This window comes from the organism of the source record quoted next, unplaced genomic scaffold, assembly GCF_019419815.1.
Source record: "Pyrus x bretschneideri cultivar Hongxiangsu unplaced genomic scaffold, Pyrus_bretschneideri_v1 Contig1, whole genome shotgun sequence".
Classification (NCBI taxonomy): domain Eukaryota; kingdom Viridiplantae; phylum Streptophyta; class Magnoliopsida; order Rosales; family Rosaceae; genus Pyrus; species Pyrus x bretschneideri.
The window spans coordinates 4,632,816-4,659,181 of NW_025999390.1; the positions used below are offsets into that span (position 1 = coordinate 4,632,816).

The window sequence follows — 26,366 nt, forward strand, 5'->3', positions numbered from 1 at the left end:
TTAGCGAGAAATGAGGTGAAAATTAGAATGGAGATGACATCCAACCTTGTAACGACTCTTATACTTTGTTACGTGCGTTACCAAAAAAAAAGTGCTGATTAAATTTTCGAAACTCAGATTGATCGAGTCGAATTAAAAAAGAGAAACTTCAAAACGTGTCAATGTGGGAAACAATCAACAATAGGACAACAAATTACAAATTTTTTTGTTAAATCATAAATAAAAATTTGAACCATCAAATATAAGAATTATAATTAATCCACAATTAAGACAACAATCAGAAACTTTCACAACAATTGCGAACGGGGCCGTTTTGAGAACCTTCCCGGCCTTTTGCGTCTGCCCACGCCATTCAAAAACCCTAGCAAAAACCTTAGAGAGCAGCACCATCAACGTTTATGTATCCGTTACTCTGTCCTAGATTCCAAAACACTCAATAAAAACCCTCGTGAGAACCCCCAATTCACCAATCCAATCCAGTCAAATCCATCTATACTCTCAATGGAGCTGGTGGTGACCTCGTCGTCTGTCGAAGCCGGCATCGGCTGTTGGGACCTCCGCACCGGCGCCGAGCAGCTCCGCTACAAGCTCTGCGCTTCTCCGCCTCATGGCCTCATTTGCGTCGGCGAACGATTCCTCGCCTCCTCTCAGCTCCGTGAGCCTTCTGCCTCCTCTGGCTCTGTACAGTACTGGTCTTGGTCCAAGGTAAGATCACCCCCTTTCTTATGCATACTACCTGTTCGATGAATTGCCTCATTGATAAAAAGCTTACTTTTTTTTATATAATTATGGTAATTTTTGCAATTTATTGAATTATTGATTTGCTGTGCAGCCGCAGGTTGATGTGAAGAGCTTCCCAGAAGAACCGATCAATCCGCTCGCTGCGAACAGCGAAGGGACGTACATTGTTGGCGGTGGCTCATCGGGGAATATCTACTTGTGGGAGGTTAATTTCCTAATCGTTGTTCTTCTAGCTCTTAAGTTTATTTTCTTTTGAGCTCTGAAATGCTGATAAACATTTGTTTTTGCATTCATTTAGGTTAATACTGGTAGACTGCTTAAGAAATGGCATGCTCACTACAGAGGTGTTAGTTGCTTGGCATTTTCGGATGATGGCTCCCTGCTGATTTCGGGGTCGGAGGATGGGGGCATTCGAGTTTGGTCTCTTATAGGGTAACCACTTCTTATCTTATACTTTTGTATCTTTATATTGTTTTCAGTCATGCACTGAAGACGTTTATATCTCTATCCGTTGAATCTCCACAGATTATTCGATGATTATCAAAGTCAACAGGAAAGCCATCTGTACATGCATAATTTTACGGAGCACACTCTTTGTGTAACGGATGTTGTCACAGGATATGGTGGATGCAAAGCCATTATCGTGTCAGCATCACAGGATCGCACATGTAAGGTACGGTATGCTCTTTAGTAAATTATAAACTGTATTTGGAATAATAATAATAATGTTTTATAACGGACAGATCATGTACTGAACAACGATGACAAAGTAAATAGAATGGGGTCTGGGTACTATAAGAGAAAACGATTCATGAGTTCACCATCCACTTGTGGATTGTTTGTCTTGATATTTTGACCTTTTACTTTCTTAAATGCTCAGATTTATCTTGTCGGTGTTTTGTATCTTGTAATGTACTTGTTATAAGTCCCTCAATGTGTACTAGATGTCTTTTGCCTATTATTTACTGATGCAATCTTATTAATCCTCAATAAACAAAAAAGCAATGCATTTTTGAAATCGCATGTGTTTGACATTTTGCTCCATCTAGTATTATGATTTTTATTTGGATGTACATTTCTTAGGTTTGGAGTGTAGGAAGTGGGAGATTATTGAGAAATATTGTTTTCCCTACTATAATTGATGCGATTGCACTGGATCCTGGTGAAAATGTCTTCTTTGCCGGTGGTAGAGATGGCAAGATATACGTTGCTGCACTTAATGCTGAGAGCCCACTTAACAGCAAGTATGGGTTGCATATCATCGATTGTTTCTCGAATCACAGGTTTCTCTCTTTTCTGATAGTGAACCTTTTGGTGAACTTACTGATATTCCAGTTTGCAGTTTTATTTGTTATTCTGATGAGTTTTCTTCAGCTACACATCTCTAACATTTAACTGTGTATTTTTCGTTTTTCAAAGTAACCAGCCAAAGATTGTTGCACGTTTTAAGAACCCGGCACTCTTCATTTTGTTGTGACAGCAAAACTCTTTTAACTGACAACTTTATACTTTGACTTTTGAACAGCAAAGCTGTTACTTGCCTAGCATATGGCATTACTGGAAATTATTTGCTTTCTGGATCAGAAGATGGCGTTGTTCGAGTTTGGGATGCTAGAACTCATAACATTGTTCGTGTGTTCAAACATGCAAAAGGTTATCTCAATGCTATTTGTATTATTGCTTTCTAACATCCATAATCTCAAATATGTTTCATTTTAATTTGACTTTTAAATGTGTCTACTGTCTGTATTTGTGCCATTTCGTAACCAATTGTGTTTTCTAATGAACTACGGATCTGTTAGAGCATACACCATCTCTGTTTCTTTACCTTTCGTCCCCTCACCTTGTTCTAATGTACAGTTAACCCAACCTATTGTAACAAAGGTTGCTGTAGATAATGTTCCACTGTTTATTTTATTATCTTCCCCGGGCTTTGCATATATGGTGGTGGTATTGAAGCAAATCTAGTGCAAATTAGTTTACATTTTATATTCGACTTTGACTGTTGTTTATTCTCAATCTGCCAAACTTTACTAATTTGTTTAGTATTTACATAAAATTTGCACTATACTGTGCAGGTCCAGTGAATAATATTCTAGTCGTTCGACAGCATTTTTCTCAGATGAATTCGTATGCGTCCTCGAGAAGGCATGGTTCATCATTACCACCTCCACTGGAAAAGTATACAACAGAGGAAGGCGGAGACATTAGAGCTTTCCTTGGAGGCCCGGCTACTTGCAGTAATTTGACAGAACCATTGTACATCACTGAACAAGTGATGAATAGGCAAATCAAAGAGCTTCAGGTTCGTTCTTATTGCTTCATAAATATTCTTAAGACAGTAATTATAGACATTTCGGTAGTGTGTTGGTGCGTACGTGTGGGCACTGGGTATCCACGCACAGAACTACTAATAATGTTTCATAATTATTCAACTACTGGAAATGAACGGTATATCTTCATGGACGTCGAACTTTACTTCTGGTCCTCATTTTCAGCAACAAGGATCTGCCTCAGGCCGAAATGGAGATTGAGAGACTGAAGCGCGAAAATGAAAGAGCCACACAAATGGCTCAGCAGTGGAGAAAAATGTATGACAACTTGCATCGGTTCTGTGTAAATGAGCTTTTGGATGGCGATCAAGGAGGAGTCTCAAATGGAAATGCAGCTTGAATACCTGACAACTTACCAGCTTTGTTTTGTTCTTCGTATTTTTAGTTCGTATTCCTATTTTCTTGCCATATTACTTTAAAATATTTGTAGAATTTACTATGAACTATCAAATTCATGTATTTTGTGTTTTTGCCATGTGTAAAGGTGTCAACAGGGCCGATTAGTCTGGTCCATTTAAAGTCGGCCCGTGTGAATTTGCGGTTGTAGGGAGTAGGCCAGGTGATTTGTTGTACTTGTCTCATTCGTCTCGTTTTCTTGACATAACTAATATCTAAACGGATTATATTTTGTTAAATTTGTTAAAATGAACAGGTAACAACTTTATTTAACGGATGTGTCATTAATGCAATGCGAAGAATGATATCATCATGATGATCATAATTCATGTTCTTTGAAGCCAAATAAATTAGAAGGAATTCCCACTACAAAACCCAATACTTGCAGTTTAAGACAAAAACCATCCTGTGAGATCACCAAACCCATCATGACGCAAACACCTCCAAATAAGCAAAACCCTTTTACCAACACAACAGTAAAGTCTGCTGCTGGACCAAAGTGCCTTCTCTTCTTTTCCCACAACCCTATTTTTTCCCTTCAAATTAGAGGAGAGTGGCAGTGACCACCATCTTGAAAACGAAAACAACAAACTTCGAACCCAAACAAGTGCACGAGATGCTTTTTGACTGTCTGATTTGCCCAATTAATTGGTCGAACAGAAACAACTGCAATACACCACCCTATCTGAAAAAATTGATGAAAATCATGCAGAGAGAGAAAAAGATCAAATAGGGGACCATTTCTCATCAAGTATAAATTTATAATAATTTGTAATGTGGAAGAAGTTATATCTTTTCTTCTTTCTTTGCAACAGAGTCTGCTCGCGATTCCCAACGGAGGGAAGGTAAATAAGAAGGTAAATACAATAAAAGAAAGTGTCCATTTAATATTACGATTTAGTAGTATTTCTTTTTACTTATAAGTGAGAGGTCTCAGTTTGATTATCGCCAAATATGAATTTGAATCACATTATTTGTAGTTTATTGTGAGACAGAGCCCTCCCCCTTCTACTTATTGTAGATAATATTGTTTATTAAAAAAAATAAAACAAAATAAAGAAATTGGAAAGATACAAAAATTATTTATTGGACGCTGCTTGACTTATTATGTCTTGAGTTATTCATAATTGATTTTTATTGGGTTATAAACACTATAATCAAAATCATTTATTTTCTTTTAAACAATTTTAAGAACTTTTGCAAAAACTCATTCAATTCGAAGTATGTCCAGTCATTCATATAAACTAAATAAGTTGACAGGTCATAGCGAGGATGTTATTTGCTACCATGATTCGATTTGTTAAACGAACATGGATGGCTAAACGGCTTCAGATTTAATGATTTTTTTTTATAAACATAATCTTCAATAATAATAAAGAAAATGAATGATCTGATTATAATGCTTGAACGGTGAAATGATAAATGATATCGTCACAGTGAGAGGAAAAATAATGGGTATATTTCTAAGAATATGTACGTGTTTGCTTGCTAGGTTTGGTGTATTATTAAAAAGGTAATGTTAAGGAGACTAAATTTTTAAACCAAATTTTGTAAACTAAATTATGTGGTTGTTAATTATTATATTATTACTTAATGTATGATTAACGTGCTCATTATCGTATTTGATGACACATTATTTGATTTACAAATTTAATTATAAATTTAATCTTTCCAACATTATTCTTATTAAAATATGACCAGCTAGGTATACAAAAATTATAAATGTTTGATGTGGGGAAGAAGATAAGGTGGTGCAACCAGTGATAATGCAAAGTTAAAAAATCCCCACCCAACAGCAAGATCTCTCTTCTTTAGATTCTTTTTATCCAATCGAACTTCTTACACAGAACCTGTCTCTTTATTCATGTCTCATGCCAACAGCTTTTATTTTATTGTATTAATTAATCCGGGATAGAGATTTCATCTCATCTGCTACAGTATATAGTTGTATTCACCTATATATATACTTATATATTGAACTTTTGAACAATATTTATTGTATTTTTATTATAGAAAAGTATATATCTTGACGAAATCAATTCCATGTTCTCAATTAGTCTTCTGTTTTATTCGATCACAACGTAATGGTGAAGGGAGGTCTAGGGTTTAGGAAGTGAGGCAGATTAATCTAAAGCATAAAAGGTTAATGATTATGGTATATAGTATGTCGTGCTCCTTGAGTAAATGGTATCCAGCAAGCTCCTAACTAGCTAGTTCATTGCCAAATTTAGTTGAACCCATTTTTAACTTAGGGTTTTATCAGGTTCTCATGGTTCTACTGATCAGTCAGTTTCACTTAGTTCCTACTCTTCCTAATATATCCTCGTCGGTAATATGATTATCCATCGCAGTGATCATATGTGGTATTGGCACTAACCTGGAACGCGCAGCTAAACTTCCTAACATCCCGTCTAGATGGGTTAACCCACCCGAGTTTTGGTGGCCGAGTCCGTCCAACTTCATTGTTGACATAGATATAGATGTACTGAAACAATTTTTGTCATTTTTTGTACTCTAAACTAGAAATCAATATACATCTCTCAAATGAGTGAAGCTCTAAAAATGTATTTTTTAAAGAAGAAGATGTCTTGTTATAAAATTAATTGGCAATATGAGCAGTAGCACTTCATGGTATATCAGAGATGTTAATTCATGTTTTGAATTTAACAGCATATGTATGTGCTCCCATGTCACTCAATATTTGTTGTCCATATGTTAGACTTAAATTATATCACACATAAGAACTAGTGTGTCAGAATGTAAATTTGACGTCAATATATTAAAAAACATTCTTTATATATGTTCTTGTAAAAAGTTACGTTGATTGTTATATTGCCAATTAGTTTCATGGTCAACCATAAGCTTATTTCAAATACAATGGAATGTTAACATGTATTCGATTGTAAAAAAGAGCATTATTTACTGTATGACATAATTAAAAGGGTAAATAATAGGTTTTACATTCGACTTGATGATGATCACAAGCCGCAGGCTGCGTCGTAATTATATATATTGTTCGTTATAGCAATTCCAGCACATGAATCAGGAGGGTAGGCACCAGAAAACCTGATCCATCTCGAAACGCGTTCCCAAGCAATAAGAGAAGAGAAGATGAGTTTTGTTAGGCTGTACTACCACCATACAATAAAATACAAACCCTAGCTAAATCATATCATATCACATATGTGGAGCCAAAACCCTAAATATTTACTAGCTACATTATCTAGGACTCTCCGATTGGACCATTGACACAGGCAGCAGGCCACACCCACATCCCCGGCTGATCAACGGCATCGTATTCCCACCACCAGCCAGGAAAAGAAAGGAATGTATCTGTCATTAATGAGACAGAGGGGGAGGGGTTCTGGTGAGATTTCTGACACCTGTCATGTGATTGTGGGGGCTTTGGCCTTAAAAAAAAAGGAATGGGATCACCTCTGGATCCCCCCTGCTGAGCAAACTGAGGAAAGCATCCCAACCTTTCATTTTCATCTTGTCTTGTTTTGCGTGAGAATTTTCACTATTTAAATTTATTTCTAACAACAAGATTAAAAATGGAAGGATATGATGTTTTGCTCAGTTTGCTCAGCAGGAGGGTCCGGAGGTGATCCCAGTCCTATAAAAAGTGAAATTTTTCGGACAAAGTCGGACCATCACAGTTGACAGTTCCACTCAAATGGTGTTTTTCTGTATAATAAACAACCACTTTCAGAAAAAAACACTTTCACGTACACTTTCAAACAGTTGGTAGATCTGAACCCTTTATTTATCTTTCATTACATTCACTACCTGTACATTTGTGTGTTACTATTAACGCTTCTCTTTTGGTGTAAATATCTAGATTTACGGTGAGAATCACTGAAATTAAAATGACCATCTTCTGCATTTGATTAGGGTTTTCGGTCATTGGTCAATTCGTACACTGTGTAAGTGCTAGGTGGGGCCCACTTGTTAATCTAAGGGTCCAGATGGAAATGATGGACAGCATGCTCCACTGTGATGCTCTTCCAAATATAGGAAGCAATAATCAGGTATGAACCTTTTGACTTTCTTATCTCCATCCCGAAAGAAGAGATTGTTTCCCAGCAAAGAAAGAAACCAAAAATCAAGGCAAGGAAGAAAAAAGATCTAACAGCTTTGGTTATTTTAAAAGATCGACCACACAACTCCAAGAACATATATGCGATTATTCGGGACGTTAATTTCCGGTATTTCGTGTGGATGTCGACACTAGTTACTCAACAACACTATTATAGTTTTTCGTTCAAATTTGAAGTTTTAACTCGAACATTTAAACCTAAAATATGAACTTCTAAGGTTATTTATACCTTCAAACAACAATTAACCGACGACTAGATAAAACTTTGAAGGGAAAGTATTGATGAAAACTGAGTGTCGATCAAATTTAAGTTGCAACTTTCACCTTAGATAAAACATGTTGGTCTAGAAGCCTAGAATAACTGAAAAGTTTTTAAAGAAAATGTTTTTGGAAACCTAGTAAAAATATAAGTTAATTTGGAAAAACATTTGAAGTCCTTCTTACAAGAAGCACACCAATTATTTCAAGTGCTTTTGGAACAAAAAACATTTTTTATAAGGATAATGCTAGGGATATCAAATTTTTAAACAAATGATGTGTCACTAATAAAAAAATAAGCACATTAATCGACACTTTAATCAATCATCCAATCATCTACAACCACATTATTCGGTTTACGAGTTTGGTTTAAATTTTTTTATCTCTCTAACATTACTCTTTTTATAGAAGCGCTTTTAGTTATTTAATAGTACTTTCAGATGAACTCTAATTCCATAGTTAATAAAGAGGCGGGATGAGTTAAATTTTTTAATGGCATCTATATATGGTTTATAATTAAGTGCAGTAACAACGGCACTTCGCCATGTAAGTCAAGAAATAATATAAATGTATTTTATCGAGTACAAAATATTGATAAAACATCAATTTGAAGTAAATGAACCTAAAATTGGAGTCTCTATATATTCTTCCAAGAGGACTGGTGCTCTGATCTCAATATTATCACTATTTAATTCACTCGTTTCCTTCGGCTCCTCTTCTCTCTTACCTTTGTGTATTTCTCTCCTTCACTACTGCACATTTTCTGGTAAAACTCCACTAGCTCTTGTATCTTTCCCATCCCTCTGCATCCAGCAGTACTATTTTCCATCACTTCTCAGCCTTCAAACCCTACTTCCCCTTGCTGTTCTCTTTTCTTCTCAGACACTTTAAATTTTATTTTTCTTGCCAATTGTAATATAAATAATAATATAAGTAAAATTAGCTAAGTACAATCTTAGCTATATACGTAGCAAGTATATACATAGCAATGGATATTGGCCAGTACAAATCAGAGGAGCAGATGGAGATGATGATGATGATGCAAATGGAAAAATCTCCGAGCTCTGTGGTGCCTACAACGACGTTGTTTCCGACCTGCCGCAGTCCGATTTCAATTTCTCCTCCACCACAACTAGTCCCAATAGTCTCAGTGCCACCATGTCTCATTACACTACTGGCCAAAACCCACATAACAATAGTATCCATTCACCAAACTCAAACTCACAATCCTTCCTAAACCTTCCAACAATCCCATCCACCATTTCATTCACCAACACAAATCCTACCGAGCAAACATTGTTTTCAACACCGTCACAAAAACGTGCTTCGATGGCAGCCATGAGGGAGATGATATTCCGGATTGCAGCCATGCAGCCAATCAACATCGACCCGGAATCCGTTAAGCCGCCAAAGAGAAGGAACGTGAAGATTTCTAAGGACCCTCAGAGCGTGGCGGCCCGGCATCGGAGAGAGAGGATTAGTGAGAGGATTAGAATCCTGCAGAGACTTGTCCCGGGCGGGACAAAAATGGACACCGCTTCCATGCTAGATGAGGCCATTCACTATGTCAAGTTTTTGAAGACTCAGGTCCAAACGCTGGAGAGAGCTGCGACCTAATAGGCCTACCGGGATTGGATTTCCTGTGGCCATGTCTAGTGGGAGCTACATATCTAACTCTATGGCTAAGGCTTATCAGGCTCCTCCTTCTCATCAGAATGTGCAGCATTTCGGTGATGCTTAATTATTGATTAAATAGTACAACTAATAACGAGACTAATGTTAATTGTTTGATTGTGGGGTTGTAAATTAGGAACATGCATAAACCATTGTGATCTTCGTCGATCTCATATAGTTTTAAACTTACTTGTAATCCATGTTCTCTTTTCTAATAATTTAATAATAACATCCCTTGATTTTCATGAAGAAAGCAGAAAAATTGTCAGAAATGATTGTTTTAAATCTTAATTTTATAATCGTCAATTTTTGTTATGTAGTCGAAATTTGATCACTAATGTCTTTAGATATTTAATCATTATGTTATTAATATTTCTTAATCAGTTTAACAATTAAAATTTAAACTCTATAAATTATGATCAATTGAGATGGGGATTCATTACTTGAACATACGGTCCTTGGGAACATACAAAAATGTACTATAATCTTTAGTGAGTTGACAGGTTTAGGAAACTAGATGTATCTTTGTGTGCCTGGGTGAGAAAAAAATCTGGAGAGACCAAGAAGTAGCAGCTGGGTCGTGAAAACAATAATGTTGCTGGACCCTGCGTGTGCAATGGAATGGTTGGGACAAAATATTGTTGGCACGTCAAAGTTCAACGTTTTTGCATTTTCTTAAGGGACGCGTGTACGAATTAGTATTTTTATTTATTTATTATAAAATAGATTACACCTACACGATTATTAACTATAATATCTTTGTTAAATACTAATTTTTGCAGCCATTTAAGAGATACATATGTTGTATGATACACTGAACCACAAATTGAGATTATACAAATATAAGTAATTAAAAATAAATTACTCTAAACTCACATATTATGAAATTCTATTTGTCAATCAAAAGAGAATGAAAAGATATTTTTGTCTTCTATCACAACAAAAAATATTAAGGATAGTAACGTAATTTCACAAAATAAATTTTTGCTGTTTTTTTTTTCTTTCTAAACCTCACCTACAGGTGAATGTATCATGTCTAATTTAAAAAATAAAAAAGTAAAAAATAAACTTCTCACCATCTCTCCCCACTCCCACTTCTCTCTCACTCTCTTCCTCTCTCCTTTAATTTAAAAACAAAAACAAAATATTTCACACACATTTTGTGTGTGGGTATGTACTAGTATATATAACACGACTAGGACAAAAAAGAGTTGTTTTTTTTTTTTTTTGTAATTTCAAAATTGTTCTTGTCTCACCAAAATTTCAAAAGAAAACAAATTTAGGAAAAAGGAAAAGTAGTGATACTATAGACTATTAGTAAATTTATCATTTTCTAAAGTAAATCTTAATAAATACTAATAACTAAGAAAACGAACTAACAAATAATATATTATTAAATAAAATTTAAAAAAGAATCAAATAGCACATTTACATGTGTGATAAGAGATTAATAGTATACGTGTGTGACAAGAGATTAATGCAAATAAAGCATGAGCATGTCTTCGTAACAGTATATTCAAAGTTAGGGAGAGAAGCAAGTATGATGGGAGGAGGAGGAGAAGGGAAGAGGTAGCCAATGTTATGATTGTGAATTATAATTCGTGATAGTAGAGAATGCATGAGAAGTCCACGTGAACTTCTCTGACATAACATAAGGCGGTGGTGTTAGCTTTTACGATTAGGCAAAGTGATAATGTTGCTTTCAGCGATCACCACTTCACCACCCTTCCCCTTACCAACACGTGAACTCAATCCCACGTGGCAATCCTTCGTGGCTCTTTACTGCCAACACAACACAACTTGTTGCACTCTGCTCGCCCAAGTTCACTCTGGTTCTTTCTTCTAAGTTTTTTTTTTTTCCTTTTACGTGCCATGAGTTCATGTAGTTTAACAATTAACAACGACTAATGTATAGAAATATTAAATTTGATGATTTCATTCGTAAGGCTTTTATGTATGGATTTTAAACTTTGAGCTTTAAGGATTAAGATTCATGAATTGGAAGTTAGAAAAGTTAATTGCCATTTAATTAATTATTATACTTGTATAATCAAAATCATCATTGGTGTTATGTTGTACCATGTTACCTCAAACTTAAGGTTGTTAAACGCATGCTCATTTGTTTTTATTAATAACGAAAACAATCTAAATATAATAAAGGGTAAAGTACAAAAAACTACCTCAACTATGAGTCAAATCACACTTTCATACCTCATCTTTTAAAATTGACAATGTCATACCTCATCTTACGAATTTGTGTCAATGTTATACCTTCCGTTAGCTTGGCCGTTTATTTCTCAGTTAAATGCTGACGTGGCTTGATCCGGGACCCATTTTTATTAAAAAATTAATAAAAAAATCATTTAATATTATTTAAATATTAAAATAATAATAAAAAAGTACATTAAAAAATAAAAAACATTAGCCATCATCTTCCCTCTCCTTTCGTGCATCTCCCATCTCTCTCTTCCCCATCATCTTCCTGTAACCCAGAAAAGAAGAAGGAGAAAGAAGAAGAAGAAGAAGAAGAAGAAGAGAAAGAAAAAAAAAAAAAAAAAAAACCCAAACCAAACCAAACCCAGTTCATCCCCCCTCCCCCCACCACAAACCCAACCCCTTGCAACCTAGAAAGGAGGAGGAAGAAGAAGGAAACAAAAAAAAAAAAAAGAACCAATGGGAAACCCAGTTCTTCCCCCCTGCAGAAGAAGAAGAAGGAAGCAGAAGAAGAGAGAGGGAAAAAAAAAAAAAAAAAAAAAAAAACAGCAGCAAACCCTTCCCCTCCACCCACCCAACCTGCAGAAGAAGAAGAAGAAAAGGGAAGCAGAAGAAGAGAGAAGAAAAAAAAACAACGGGAAACCCTTCACCCACCCACCCAACCTGCAGAAGAAGAAAGAAGGGAAAAAAAAAAATACCCAGTTCGTCCGCCCCCCTCGCACCCACCCTCTCCCCTCCACACGCATTCCCCCACCCCACCCCACCCCACTGCACCCCACCACTCCCCCCCTCCCGGGGCAGCCCCCGACGCCCATTTTCTCCTCGCCCAGGAGAATGGGTTTTTTTCTGGGGTTTTTTTTTTTTTTTTTTTTTTTTTTGGGTTGTAGGTAGTGGGTGCGAGGTTGAGTGCAAAGGGTGGGGTGCGAAGGTGGGGAGGTTGGGTGCGTGGGTGTGGGGAGAAGAAGGGGTGAGGAGCAGGGAAAACAAATTTGTTTTTTTTTTTTTTTCCTCTTCTGTTTTTCTGGGTTGCAGTTGCAGAATGGGAAGAAGATGAAGATGGGGAGAAGGGAGAGAGGGGGAAGGGACAAATTGATGTTGGTTTTTTTTTTTTTTTTGATAACTTTTCTTTATTATTTTAATAGTTAAATAATATTAAATGATTTTTTTGTTTTTTATAATTTTTTTAATAAAAATGGGTCCCGGATCAAGCCACGTCAACATTTAATTGAGAAATAAACGGCCAAGCTAACGGAAGGTATAACATTGACACAAATTCGTAAGATGAGGTATGACATTGTCAATTTTAAAAGATGAGGTATGAAAGTGTTATTTGACCCATAATTAAGGTAGTTTTTTGTACTTGACCCATAGAAAAAAACTGTGTAGTTTTGTCTACTTTAAGAAGACAAGTTTCATCCATATAATAAAGGGGTGTGCTATCTACACACCATTTTTACTTCTCACACACTCCTTGATAATCAAGCCCAAGGGAAGAGCCCAACCCAAAAGACTAGTCCAATAGGTAGGAGGACCCCAAGGACTTAAGTACCACTACATCATTTCTGGTGTAGCTGATGTGGGATCATAACATCACACCACTCTTCGGAAGGACTGATGCCCATAGTGGCCCTTACTCTGGTGGCTTTCACTTTTAACGGCGGTGCACCCTTTGGTCGTCCCGTTAAGGTAGCCCTTTCCAGGTCGCCCCCTTCGTAGCATTGTGAAACTAGGCTTTGATACCAATGTTGGGTACTCAAACCCAAGGGAAGAGCCCAACCCAAAAGACTAGTCCAATAGGTGGGAGGACCCCAAGGACTTAAGTACCACTACACCATTTTTCTGGTGTAGCATGTTAGGTACTCAAGCCCAAGGGAAGAGCTCAACCCAAAAGACTAGTCCAATAGGTCGGAGGACCCCAAGGACTTAAAGTACTACTTCACTATTTTCTGGTGTAGCATGTTAGCAAGACCAAGGGAAGAGCCCAACCCAAAAGACTAGTCCAATTGGTCGGAGGACCTCAGGGACTTAAGTACCACTACACAATTTCTGGTGTAGCATTCTAACACTCCTCCGCACGTGAGACCGCATTTTATGGGTCACACGTGAAGTTCCACATATCGACAACCACGTGGAACTAAGTCGGGCCTCACTCGTTCACGCGGGACCTATGGGGACCTACCCATTCACGTGGATGTAGAGGCCCATCCCTTGGCTCAAGTACCATCTTAAATTTAAGGTAGACTGGTCATGGGCCCACTCCAACAACACCGATACTGTCCCCACTTGGCTACATACTCAATCCGTCAGGTCTGGGGTTTTAGTCCAAAAAACCTCGATGTTAGTTAAAGTGAGGTAATTCTATTTAAACTAATTTTTTTTCTCTCCCTCTGTTCGATGTGGGACATTGGATTCCAACATAAAACACCACACATACCACTTTCCTATAAATTGCTGCCTAATTTGCATGGACAAGGATTGTCTGCCCTTCCGTGCCCTCCTGTTTTGTATGGTCACGGTTAAGTTACGTCAACATTTTATATTGTTTTTTTTATAGAGATAATAAGACAAAAATGAATAGTAATATAAAATGTTGACGTGACTTAACTGTGACCACACAAATAGGAGGCATGGGAGGGCACCAGAAGTAGAAGGGCAGACAATCCTTGTCCAATTTGCATTGGGACTCCTGGAGGCCTGCAAGAGTTATATAAATTCAACACTTTCTATTTCTGGGGGACTTCCACACCTTTCTAAATTTCTATTTTTAGGGTTCTTATCCATTTTTGCATGAGACTTGCTATAAGTAGCAATCTCACGACTCCATGGAGGTTCTCTTTTAGCATAAGATAATATTGGGCACCTCTCATTCAAACCCTAATAAAAAATAAACAAAAATACAAGTTTAAAGATGTTAGTGATGACAAAGTTAAGAGGTGAAGAAGGTGCAAGAAACCAGAGGCATTCAATATATCGATCACTTTTATTTAATATTTATATGTATGCTTTTAGAAAAGAAGTTAATATTTAAAAATTCTTTCACGCTACGTAAATAACGTACTATCAAATTTACGAGTATTGTATGACTTAGATTAGTTTGAATTATAATTTTTATTATGATCTCGTAAATCTATATATCTAATGTTCGTATCATTTAATGCTACATAGCATGAAAATATAGCTCAAATAATTTTGCAAATATAGTAAAGAGAAATGAAGGGTAGGTTGCTTCCCAATGGAGGATCTAATGAGAGAAGTGCCAATGTCTCAAGGTTCATGCATGCCTCAAACACTCCCAAAAGAAAGCCATTTATTCCTTACATCCACAACATCCCAACCAAATCTAGTAGACTAAATATCTAGTAGAAATACAAAATAAGGGAAAGATAGAGATGATAATATATACTATTTTTTAATAAATAAGAATGGGCAAACAAAAACAATCAGAAGACGCATGTGAGACATATGGCTAAGGTCCCAACATCCTCATCCTCAAGATCGTCGATCAATGGAGTAAGAGGTGTCCCTTGTCTTGTGAATATAAAGCACACACCCTTCCAAAACCGCACAAGTGCTTTGCATCTCTTTCATACATCGACTTCAAGCACCAAATTAATGAAATCTTTCGTTCAATTTCTAAACCCTACAACCAAAGACATGAATATGGTTTTAATTTCATTCACAGTAAATGACTGATCATGTTGTGGCATTGATGTTGTCTAACTACTCCGAGCTTGATTATTCAGGTCACGTTACAGAATAAGTGACATGTATTATCAAAAAAACTGAAAACAACATTTATTGCAATTTTTCCTACTATTCAGATTTATAATACGATATTATGTATTAATAGAACAATATACAAGTAGATTCAAACCAAATACTTGTAATATTTTGAGTGCTAGATTGAATTCTGTTGTTAAATTATTTGGGCCGTGGTTAGATAATTTGTTATGGAGTCAAAGACGGTAGGATATGCAAGATAAGAGCAAACCAAATGAATAATGGCTAGAGTCCAAAAAATGAGACTAAGACATGTTGGTTGGTCGGATTTGATTTGGTAGGGGTCCACTGGGAGAGCGACGGAGGGTGACACAATCTTAATCTCTTGGCCCAATATTCCTCCTCCGTCTGTCCTTTCTCATAGGTGGGATGTATTTCAACGAAAAACTCCACATCGAGTTTAAGCAACTTTTCTATAATTTTGTCCAAATTCTACTTGTAGAAGCATGGACAGACCCACCTCTCATTTTCTACTTTGCAATAATACAAAATCTTCGGAGTGGAATACAAACTTAGATGCATAGAATGCGTATTTTAGTTTTAGCCAACATGGCTATGTCATGTATCTTCGATTAACACAACCTTAAGTGATTTAATTGTCAATTATAGAGCATTGAATCGTTCGGCATTTTAATTGTTGATTTTGAAGTATTGAAATGTAAGACGATTCAGTGGTCGATTCTAGAGAATTAAGCCAAAGGTTACACCTATGAATTAAGTCTCAATGTCTGCACGAGTAAATACTATTTAGACACACGAAACTAATTACATGCATTATTGTAACTCTCTCTAACATACACGTATATTTCATCTAAAGTGGTCATGTCCAGTTTTGTTAGCAAGTGTATTAATTATTGTCGTGGACCGTGGACTAAACCAAAATTAATAGAAACGCCGAAAAGGAGGTGAATGGTTCACAATGTAAATTGTTGAGGTAGACATGTAACTAAATTGCTATAAAAATAAATGTCATGCTCAACTACTTTGAAATGTTTCTTTTTTTCAAATTATAATTTTCCAAGTCTTTTGGGTGTTGCCAATTCAATGTTTGGGTGTATTTAGAAGCTGCCATCTTCTGCTGCCTTCGAGTGCGGCCTGGTCAGGGATTGCAGACCCCGTGAAGGCCCAATGTGTACCTGTGGTCATAGGACTACCCGTTAATTTCAGCAACATTGAGAGGGAAATAACAACCAATCTGCTACAATAAGCATATTTCGACATTCCATTGCGCAAATGATCTGTTGTTATTATGTCATCGTTACTGAAAGATGATTATTTCTGCAGACGTCAAAATATATTCATACAAGCTGTTTGGCATAGCCTTATAAATTAACGTTCATTAACTTCATTTCAACTTTTAGCACTGTTCAACGAAACCATTTTTTTTTTTTTGAGTACATCGATATATTTTTACACTAAGGGAGAGAGAATTTGGTTAAGCCACACAATAGGCAATCTAATTTGGTATCAAATTTATCATGCACGAGATTTGAACCTAAAATCTCTTATTTCTTAATGAAGGGGAATATCACTAGATCGTAGTACTGAGTGGTAAACAGACAGTTTCTTAAACTTAAAAGATTAATTGACTTAATTCTATCCTTAAAAATATTTTGTGACTTCGAACAAATAATTACCATTAGAAAATAAAAATAAAAAACTAATAGAAAGAGTTTTCAGATAGGCTTTTTAAAACTCAATTATTTTAACCGTCTAAATAAATTCTCTTCTACTTTACCTACATATAAACCCTAAACTTATCCGGGTACCATCTAATTAGCCCAACTGTCCAGTTAGCTAGATGTGTTTAATTCAATTTACGCTTAGACAGGAATTGAGATTTAACAGTTCTTAATTAGTTTTTTGGTTTAGTACTTAATTGTAAACATACATTCATTTGACACTTATATTTCTTTTCTAACCTCTACGTACTATTTATCCACTTTATATATGCTCACTCCCAAAGGTTGGTTTTCCTTAGGCTATCTCCAACTTATCAATCAAAAGTTAAGAATTATGAAGTTATACATTAGTTCCAAATGTGACAGTGTGAATTATTATCTATAATGAATGTATCGAATCAATTTTAGTAAGACTTGCGTGAACTCATCTTTCTCTCTCTAAACCTTTTGCTCTTGATTCATCAATGTTCTTCTTTATTTATTCCTAATTTTGCGAGGATTGATTTGTCAAAAAATATTATCACAAAAATCCTAGTGTTTTCAATGCTCACATAAAGTATTTTTACGATTCATAAATGCTTTTATAGAAATTTTATGCTAAGTATAGTCGCTTTTGAGTATCCTTTAGCACTTTTTCATTCTAGCTTCAAATCTCAAACAAGCTCAAAATATAATTATGTCCTACTTTTTTTTTTTTTTTTTTTTAATAAAGGGTGATAATGAATTAGGCGAGTTGAGTTACACATAAGACTCAACCATCGATCTACCAAAGTAGCCTTACTATCACGATCAGAAACAACAAAGATCCCGAGAACTGCCCATCAACTTCAAAATAAGCTACTACATTCCTCAAACTAAGGTCTCAATTCGAGCCAAGCGAAATGCTGAAAAACCATGAAACATGCTTATCTGAAAAACAGAAACCATGCAATTGCCAACGAAATCCAAATCTAAAGAAGTAAGTACTGCTAGTGGACTGGAGGGGGTCATGCCAGAGCAAATTTGAGGAAGATAAACTCATGTTAGCAAAACTATCACATAACCTTCCCGATACATGTGAGAGTAACAAAAAGTCATCTCTCATATTCGAGCCAAACAAGTGAACTATTGTGTATGAAGAGGCCAAGGAGGAAGATAATCATCCAAACGGAAACAAGTAAGAACACTAGAATTAGAATAATCACTTTTAAACCAAAGCGTGTGCCAATCCCATACATAAGCAAATGAGACACTAATTAGTAATTATAATTGTTAATAACTCCGCATAAAAATAATTATGATGACCAATTCATTGACAAAAACCTAAGGAACAAAGTAGTTGGTATACGACGAAGCTAAGATGTTACCAGCATATACTGTGGATTATCTATCGGAGCCTATATAACTCATAGCTTGTAAGAGTCATATGACATTGTCAAAGAAATGATATTGGACCAGGAAAAAAAAAAGAAAAAAGGATTTAAGAACAACTAAGAATTACCTATATATCCTGATTGATATATTTAACTTAACATTGTTGCATCTTGCACGAAATTGGAAGATTAAAACGTCTTTTATACAGGTTGCTTAGAATGCCCGCTGTTTGTCTTCGTGACTATATGATTCTTTTGATTTTTATTATACACAGGGTCAATGGTTTAGTTTTTTTTTTTTTTTTTTTTATAAATGAGGGTCAATGGTTAAGTGCATTAAGTAAGATATATGCACGAAATTGGAAGATTAAAACGCCTTATGTAGTGTGCTTAGAATGCCCACTGTTTGTGTCTTCGCGAATCTTGCACGAAATTGGAAGATTAAAACGTCTAATACAGGTTGCTTAGAATGCCCACGTTTGTCTTCGTGACTATATGATTCTTTTGATTTTTATTTTACACGGCGTCAATGGTTAAGTGCATTAAGTAAGATATATTGATAAACACGTCAGTGTTTAAAGTTTGAAATTTCACCCATAAACCAATTGGTAATATGACCATTACTTATAAACATATGTAAGATCCTTTTTTTTCCTGATGTGGGATTAACACTCTTATCATGCCCTTTCACATATGAGAAATTTTCAAACCTAGCACATGAACTATATAAATTGGGTGATTTGAAACACGTGTGACCGTTGGACTTCATATGCATGTAGTGGGACACTTGCTCTGATACTATGAAAAAAGTTAAGATTCCACTATAAAAGCAAGTGGCAATACATGGAGTAGTCCAATTACTAATAAGCACATATAATGTCTCTTATGTTTTTGATATGGGATAACCACTCTTAATAGTTGTGCAACTACGTTGGAATTAAAAATGAAGTAGGAGGGGTACGACTTAATCAGCAAAGAATATTCATGCTTCACTAGTTAAACCAATTTCATCTATTGACTTGCCCTTGATCGTTCTACCATGATAACTTATTTAAATATTAGTCACCAAAAAATTTTGAAATCCATGTCCTGTAGTTCTTAGTCATTGGTCAGCTAATAACTTTATTAATTATGTAATGCATTCAAAATCTATAGATTTTACTTCAAGTTTAGGGCACATGTGTGCGTCTCATGTGTTCGTTTTTTTGTTGTTGTTACTTGTTATTGGACAAGGGAGGATTCAAGCTTTGAACATTTTTCAGACATTGGAAGGAGAAGTGTTACCAAACTAATTAAGAGCTAGTTGTTTTCAAATTGGTTCATAACATCAGAAGGTTAAGACTAAAATACCCATGAAACATGATATACACCTTGCAAATGTATGATAACTAACCAGAATTGAAAAAACTTATGCCATTGCAAAAATGTCCTTTGACCACATTAGTAATCCCGTGCATGACGATGATCAAGCTAGATGAGAATTCTTTTTCTCTCAATAACACACTACATATATATATAGAAAAACTAATGAAAATGACTTGAAAACTTTGAGTTTTAATGATAAGAATAAAATAAAGGGTAAAGTAAATAGTACCAGGATTGGCTTTTTAATATAAAAATATAGTTTTTCGTTAAGATAAACAGTACCGAAGATTTTTCGTTAAAATTCCGTACACACACACGCGCGCGCGCACACACACATCTATGAACTATCCTAGTTGCCAAATCAGCCCAGCTAAGCTGTTTTTTTTAATACTTCTTTCCAATATAAAACATTAATTATATATCAAATTTAACAAAACCAAACTGGTTATGAAAAAAACAACTAGCTAGCATCTTAAATATTCGTAATTTTCTATAGAGGGCACCGACACATTGTTGTATATGTAGTATATACGCATTACTGTATACAAACGTTACATGTATAAATATATAAACTCTTTCCTGCATTTGTATATATAGTTTGAATTGAGACATCGACACAATGCGGCTCATTTCCTCGCTTCGAAGCTAATTACTGTCATGGCTTCTAAGGAACATGTCTGTCACAATTATGTTTTCCTCAAGCCAGAAGAAGCAAGCTTCATCGAGCTCATTCGCCTCCTGTTTTCCTCCGACGTAGAAAAGAGAAGCTTCATCAACTGCTCGGAAGAGGAAGGATGTAAACGACGAAAACTTGAACGCCGATGGCTAATCTTCGTCTCTATTGTGGTGCAATGGATGTTCCTTTTCTTCAGAACGCCCATGGCTCGAACTGGGGGTACCGTCAACAAGTTTCTAAATCTTGTAGCATCCAATGGCGGATTGTTCGCGCTCTTCAAAATGTGGCTTAAAGGTTTGGTCTGATATAATTTCTTGTAATAGTATAAGAACACATATTCTTTTGTTCTCTTTGATTCAACTATTTAAAATTTTGAAAATTCGTGACTGATTCATTTAGTTCAAGCGTGTATGCATCCGTGATTAATTACTTTAATTACAGAAAAAGAAACAGAAATCATCAAAACCCTTTTCATTTTCTCCAAGGGTTTTGATAGTGAAACTGAAATTATTTTTTTGTTTGTCTTGGTGTGGATTTGATTATCGAACTAAAATTTCACTTGATTGACTCAAAAGTTTCTATTCTTACTTTGGTGGGAATTAGATCAAATTATTGATATAATCTATATCTAACTCATTAGTATATACATCATCCTTCACGGCTTAGACAAACCTCAAAAACTTTGACCTGAACAAATTTTGATATTAAAACGAAGAGGAAAATATATATATATAAAAAAAATTATGTGTTTGGTAAAAAGAAATAAAAAGACATAAAAGAGAGGTTTTTCATATTATTACACAAAATAATTCATCATTCTCTTGAATTCATGCACTTTTTTTTAACAGAAAAACTAACTTTAAATAGTGGCAACGAATTATAGGAACATAATTATGTTGATACTTTGGTCATATTTTCTGCTTAAGTAATTGAATGAGTAAAAGGGCCGGTGGGCAGGAAAGGTGGCAAAGGCAGATTCGTTATCAACCAGATCAGTGCTGGGAAATCTTGATAGGCGAGTGGAATTGGACGACAACATCAAACCAGGCAATACAAGATACAAAGGAGCACTGTCCATGATGGCGGCTAAAATGTCATACGAAAACCAAGTCCTCATTAAAACAATCGTCACGGATCACTGGAAGGTAAGCAAATTTAATTAACTTAAGCACCAATGTTTTAAATTGTAGTAGTGATTATGATGATCATGAATTAACTGACTTCTTTATCTTTTAATTTTTTTTTTGAATGTGCAGATGAAATTTGTGGAGTTTTACAACTTTTGGAATGGTAGGGTACACATCGAAATGTTGTTTTTGAAATGACTTCCGTATACTTTTTTTCTTCCCCTGCACACCTAATGTTATTAGCGACATTTGAATTGGATAAACCAAAGAAAATCAGTTCGCATAAAAAATAAAGTAGTAACAAAAGTATGATTTTGGTCTTTCTAATTTAGACCATGGTTTAATTTTTGCAGTTTTAGATGTAGTTCACACTTTTGTCACTCATCCCCATCTGTTAATAACACTGACAAAATTAAGCAACTGTGTGTAATTTGCGACAACTAGTGTTACACAAGGCTAAACTACAAGAAAATAAAACTATAGGGATTAGAGTTGAACTTCGGTCAAACTGCAGAAATGAAGCCTTTTTTTATTTATTTATTTTTTTTAATTTTTAAATCTTGGATTCTTAATGAATATCAAATAATTTTCAGGTTATCAGAGACGAGATTCAACGCAAGCCTTCCTGTTCCAAGACACAACATCTGACCCCAATTTGATTGTGGTTGCATTTAGAGGCACCAACCCCTTTGATGCAGACGCATGGAGGACGGATTTCGACATCTCATGGTGCGAGTTTGCAGGACTCGGCAAGACCCACAGCGGCTTCATGAAAGCTCTTGGCATGCAACCAAACAGAAGCTGGCCCCTTGAACAAGAAACACAAGAAGTCAACGCCGCTGAACAACTTCCTCATCAGTTTGCTTACTACAAAATCAGACAAATTCTGACGGATTTAATGCAAGAAAACAAGAATGCCAAGTTCATACTGACAGGCCACAGCTTGGGCGGGGCATTGGCTGTGCTGTTTGCCGCGGTGCTTGCAATGCACGACTACGAGGAGAAATATGCATGGTTGATGGGGAGGTTGGAAGGGGTGTACACTTTTGGACAGCCAAGGGTGGGGGATGAGAACTTTGGGGTGTTTATGAGGGAGAAGCTGAAAAATTATGGTGTGAAGTATATGAGGTATGTTTATTCCAATGATATGGTTCCTAGGATACCTTATGACGATAAAACTCTCTTGTTTAAGCACTTTGGTCCAAGCCTATATTTCAGCAGCTGCTATAAGGGGAAGGTTAGTGTCTCTCTATCTTGATTGAACGTTTCTCTTACAATAACCAGTCACATAATCAACAAACTACAGGTTCTCTTATCGCAATAAGTGGTTACATGAACATAATATGATTGATTAGGGTTTGTTGTGAGACGATCAAAGTTATATACATATTTGTGTGCAAGAGTTTTTGTGAGAGGAACCTTGTCTACATTTATGCATAAATGCAGTATAGAAGAATTTCTTTCGTAATATGACTAACATTGTTTGATTGGGAACCAGGTTTTGGAGGAGGAACCCAACAAGAACTACTTCAATGTGTTCTGGTTCATACCAAAGTGCCTAAATGCATTGTGGGAGCTGATTAGGAGCTTCATACTGCCGTTAATAAGGGGTGCGGAATACAAGGAAAGCTGGTTTATGAGGATGCTTAGGGTAGTTGGTTTAGTAATTCCTGGATTGGCAGCTCATGCTCCTCAAGATTATGTCAACATTACTCGATTGGGATCCCTTCCTTCCCTTGCTCACGTCCAAAAACGTATTCCTCTAGTAAATAATTCTAAAGTCGATTAATGATACAGTTGTTTTGGGCCGATGTGGCTCAAAAGCTTTTGTTTGTGTTTGGTTTTCTGAGACATGATTAGGGAGATTCTATTTATACCCATTTTAATTTTGTTTTAATTTGAAATAAAATTACATTTATACACTTATGAAAATTTATCAAGAATATAATGCTCAAGTTGATATTTAAAAAAATTTAATAATAAGAATGGCAACTCCTCTTTGAGGCTTCTTGAGGAATTTTATCAAGTCATTGGAGGACATGTATAAAGGACAACTTAAACCTTCAAATGGGCAACACTGAAGTCATATATAGAGATTCACCAGAGTTTGAAAGTCCAACTGACCCCCCTTGCCCTTTAATGGATCAGTTAGTGCATACATGAGTATATTGAGTTTAAAAATTACAAAACCTACGTGGCGCGCAGGCCGAGTAACTAATAAGCTAACTATGTCCTTCGGTTGAATGCGGGGCGTGCCAACTAGTCGGCCGAGCTCGGCCGAGGAGGAAAATTTGATGATGTCGCGTTGAGCGCGCTGTTGACTTCTGTATCTTGCGATTGCGACTGAGGAAGGAACGCTCTCGGTCTCTGGGTTCTATAGCCTGAAGAAAAGGCTACTAATTCGATAGAGTTCACAAGTCGTCGGAGCCTGACTCGGTCACTGTGATTATATTCGTAAGAGTATAAGCATGCCGAATCGAGACCAAACTATATGGGCACAGGTACTCGAATGTAGTTCGGCCGTTGGAATGCCGAACCCTGAAACTTACTTGCGAGTATCCAATCATAAAATCACTTGGTGTCCAAGGCGTCGAGCAATACAATTCGTAACACCCAACTATGCCGAAAAGGCTAGTAAGATGACCTCTACCAACAAGGGTTCGAAAACCCTTCTCGGCCGAGACTTAGATAGATAATCGGTCGACCTCGACGCAGTGCTGTTTATCCAAACTGAAGGTGCTCCTCGGTCGGCTGATTCTGCGGCAGCAGTGCTGTCTATCCAAACTGAAGGTGCTCGTCGGGTGCTTCCACAGTGCTGTTTATCCAAACTGAAGGTGTGTCGGCATGAAAAGAAAAGGAAAAAATCTCAAGGTGTTTAAGAGGTTTTGCGCAGGGCAATTGTATGCTGATTCTGAAGGTCCTTCTCTGTTGCATGATTCCTTGTATTTATAGTACCCCGTTCCTTAAAACCAATTCTGATTTGGATTGGGAGTCCTTGTCCCATTTCGACTCTAACTCGAACAAACCTACTCCCACTGGGGTTCTGAATTTTCCTTCTTTTCGAGACTCCATTCCTTGCCGGTCGAGACTCATGGTCGCACCAGGACTTCCTCGACCTTTTCTATTCATCTGGACTACTTAGGATAGGATTTGGCCGACCCTGCCAGCTGGCCCGTGTTTCATTATTCGGCCCATAGTATTTGTCATTACCTTGGGCCGATCACATCTTGCTGCTCGGCCCAACCATATTATTTTAGGCCCAAACATTGCCCCCTCGCTTCTGAGGTCGCCGACTGTTAACTCTTGGTCGGGCCTCGGCCTTGAAGAAGCGAAAACGTTTATTGCTTTTTTGGACTTTACTTCCTTAATGACCATTATTCCTGCATATTTATGAGACATGATTGCACTTTCCTCGTTGCCCCCAAAGCTTGGCCACGTGTCGATTCTCCGCCGTTCTTAAAAGCTTCAATCATGGGCCTCGAAACCGTGCACTAATTGAAACATCTTATCCTTATTAACGCATTAAAACCGACGCCTCACGCAATCGTGCGTCCTGGATTTTCGACTCCTCGATCCCATCTTCGCAGGTTCCCAAAATATCCGAAATGATTGGAATCTTTCCCGGTTAAATTTCCCCCAATTTGAACCCTTGCATTTTGAATTCCAGTGCTTTTCGAATTCCAGACGTTTGATCTTCATTCTGAAAAGCCTATAAATACCCACACTTCTGTCATTCGCATCTTACGCTTTCAGAAATCCCTAAATCTTAAATTTATCATCCTTGCTCGTCCAAACCAAACCTTCTAGTCCTTCCATTTGCAATATTTTCTCCAGTTCTTCCTTCTGCAATATCCTCTCCTTCCAAATTATCTCCTAACATTTCTAGTAATGGCCTCCTTTATCTCGAAACTCTCTGAGGAAGTCAACAAGTGTAAAGATTTCATCGATCGGAGCGTCGTCAAGACGCTGCGATTCGAAAATGACATGGCTACCACCCACCAGATTCTGGGTCCCCTCTTCAGAGACGCAGTGCCATCGTCTGTCACTAACCTGCTCAAGGAGCAGTGTTTAACACCCCTGCTGCAGGGGTTTGATTGGTCAAAGTGGATTCTGGCACGGCCTCAGGGAGCCTGGCCCTCGACCACCACGGCCTGGGCTGCCTGGGTTGACCGAATGAGCACCTTCTTTGGCAAGGAGTGGAAAGCTCTCAGTATCTACGACGCCATCATTTTGTCGACCATGGAGATTGCCATGGATAAAGAGCTGCTCATGGCGGCACTGAGTCTATGGTGTTCGGCCACCAACACCATAGTCCTGCCCTTTAGCCCTCTCGACCCCACAGTCCTTAACATCTCGGCCATTCTTGGGACCTCGCCAACCGGCCCTCCTATTGATGCCGCTCTTTCCGGATACCCTTCTCCTCTCGACCTGAAGGCACTATTCGACGAAAGGGCCGTCGAAACGCTAAGCCGGGGTGATCGAAAGCCCTCAAAGGAAGAAGTTCAGAAGCTTCACAAGAACTTCTTCAACTACAACACCCTCATCCTTCATTTCGCCGGCCGAGGCGAGGAAGGCCTTCGAAGGGGAGAGCACGAGGCCTTCCTTTTCTACTGGTATAACAAATTCATCTGTTGTACCAGGTCAAACAAATGCCTGGTCGAGAACATGC

At 36.9% G+C, this 26,366-nt stretch overlaps 3 protein-coding genes across 3 annotated transcripts; all 3 read left to right on the forward strand.

The window, feature by feature from the left end:
• The first annotated feature begins 431 nt into the window (after window positions 1-431).
• On the forward strand, window positions 432-3,542 carry LOC103950287 (protein ROOT INITIATION DEFECTIVE 3). The gene is given in 9 exon segments (XM_009361480.3): window positions 432-705; window positions 833-946; window positions 1,040-1,173; window positions 1,267-1,414; window positions 1,825-2,024; window positions 2,267-2,394; window positions 2,820-3,046; window positions 3,240-3,257; window positions 3,259-3,542. Coding segments are annotated over 9 exon segments (1,329 nt in total). The 5' UTR covers window positions 432-501; the 3' UTR covers window positions 3,415-3,542.
• A 4,861-nt stretch (window positions 3,543-8,403) lies between these two features.
• LOC103950271 (transcription factor HEC2) lies at window positions 8,404-9,754 on the forward strand. Its single transcript, XM_009361465.3, is given in 3 exon segments — window positions 8,404-8,879; window positions 8,882-9,441; window positions 9,443-9,754. Coding segments are annotated over 3 exon segments (750 nt in total). The 5' UTR covers window positions 8,404-8,815; the 3' UTR covers window positions 9,569-9,754.
• A 10,730-nt stretch (window positions 9,755-20,484) lies between these two features.
• On the forward strand, window positions 20,485-23,640 carry LOC103955098 (triacylglycerol lipase OBL1-like). Its single transcript, XM_009366975.3, has 5 exons — window positions 20,485-20,864; window positions 21,528-21,715; window positions 21,827-21,860; window positions 22,291-22,934; window positions 23,196-23,640. The coding sequence occupies exons 1-5, from the start codon at window positions 20,552-20,554 to the stop codon at window positions 23,484-23,486; spliced, it is 1,470 nt and encodes a 489-aa protein (XP_009365250.2). The 5' UTR covers window positions 20,485-20,551; the 3' UTR covers window positions 23,487-23,640.
• The last annotated feature ends 2,726 nt before the right edge of the window (window positions 23,641-26,366 follow it).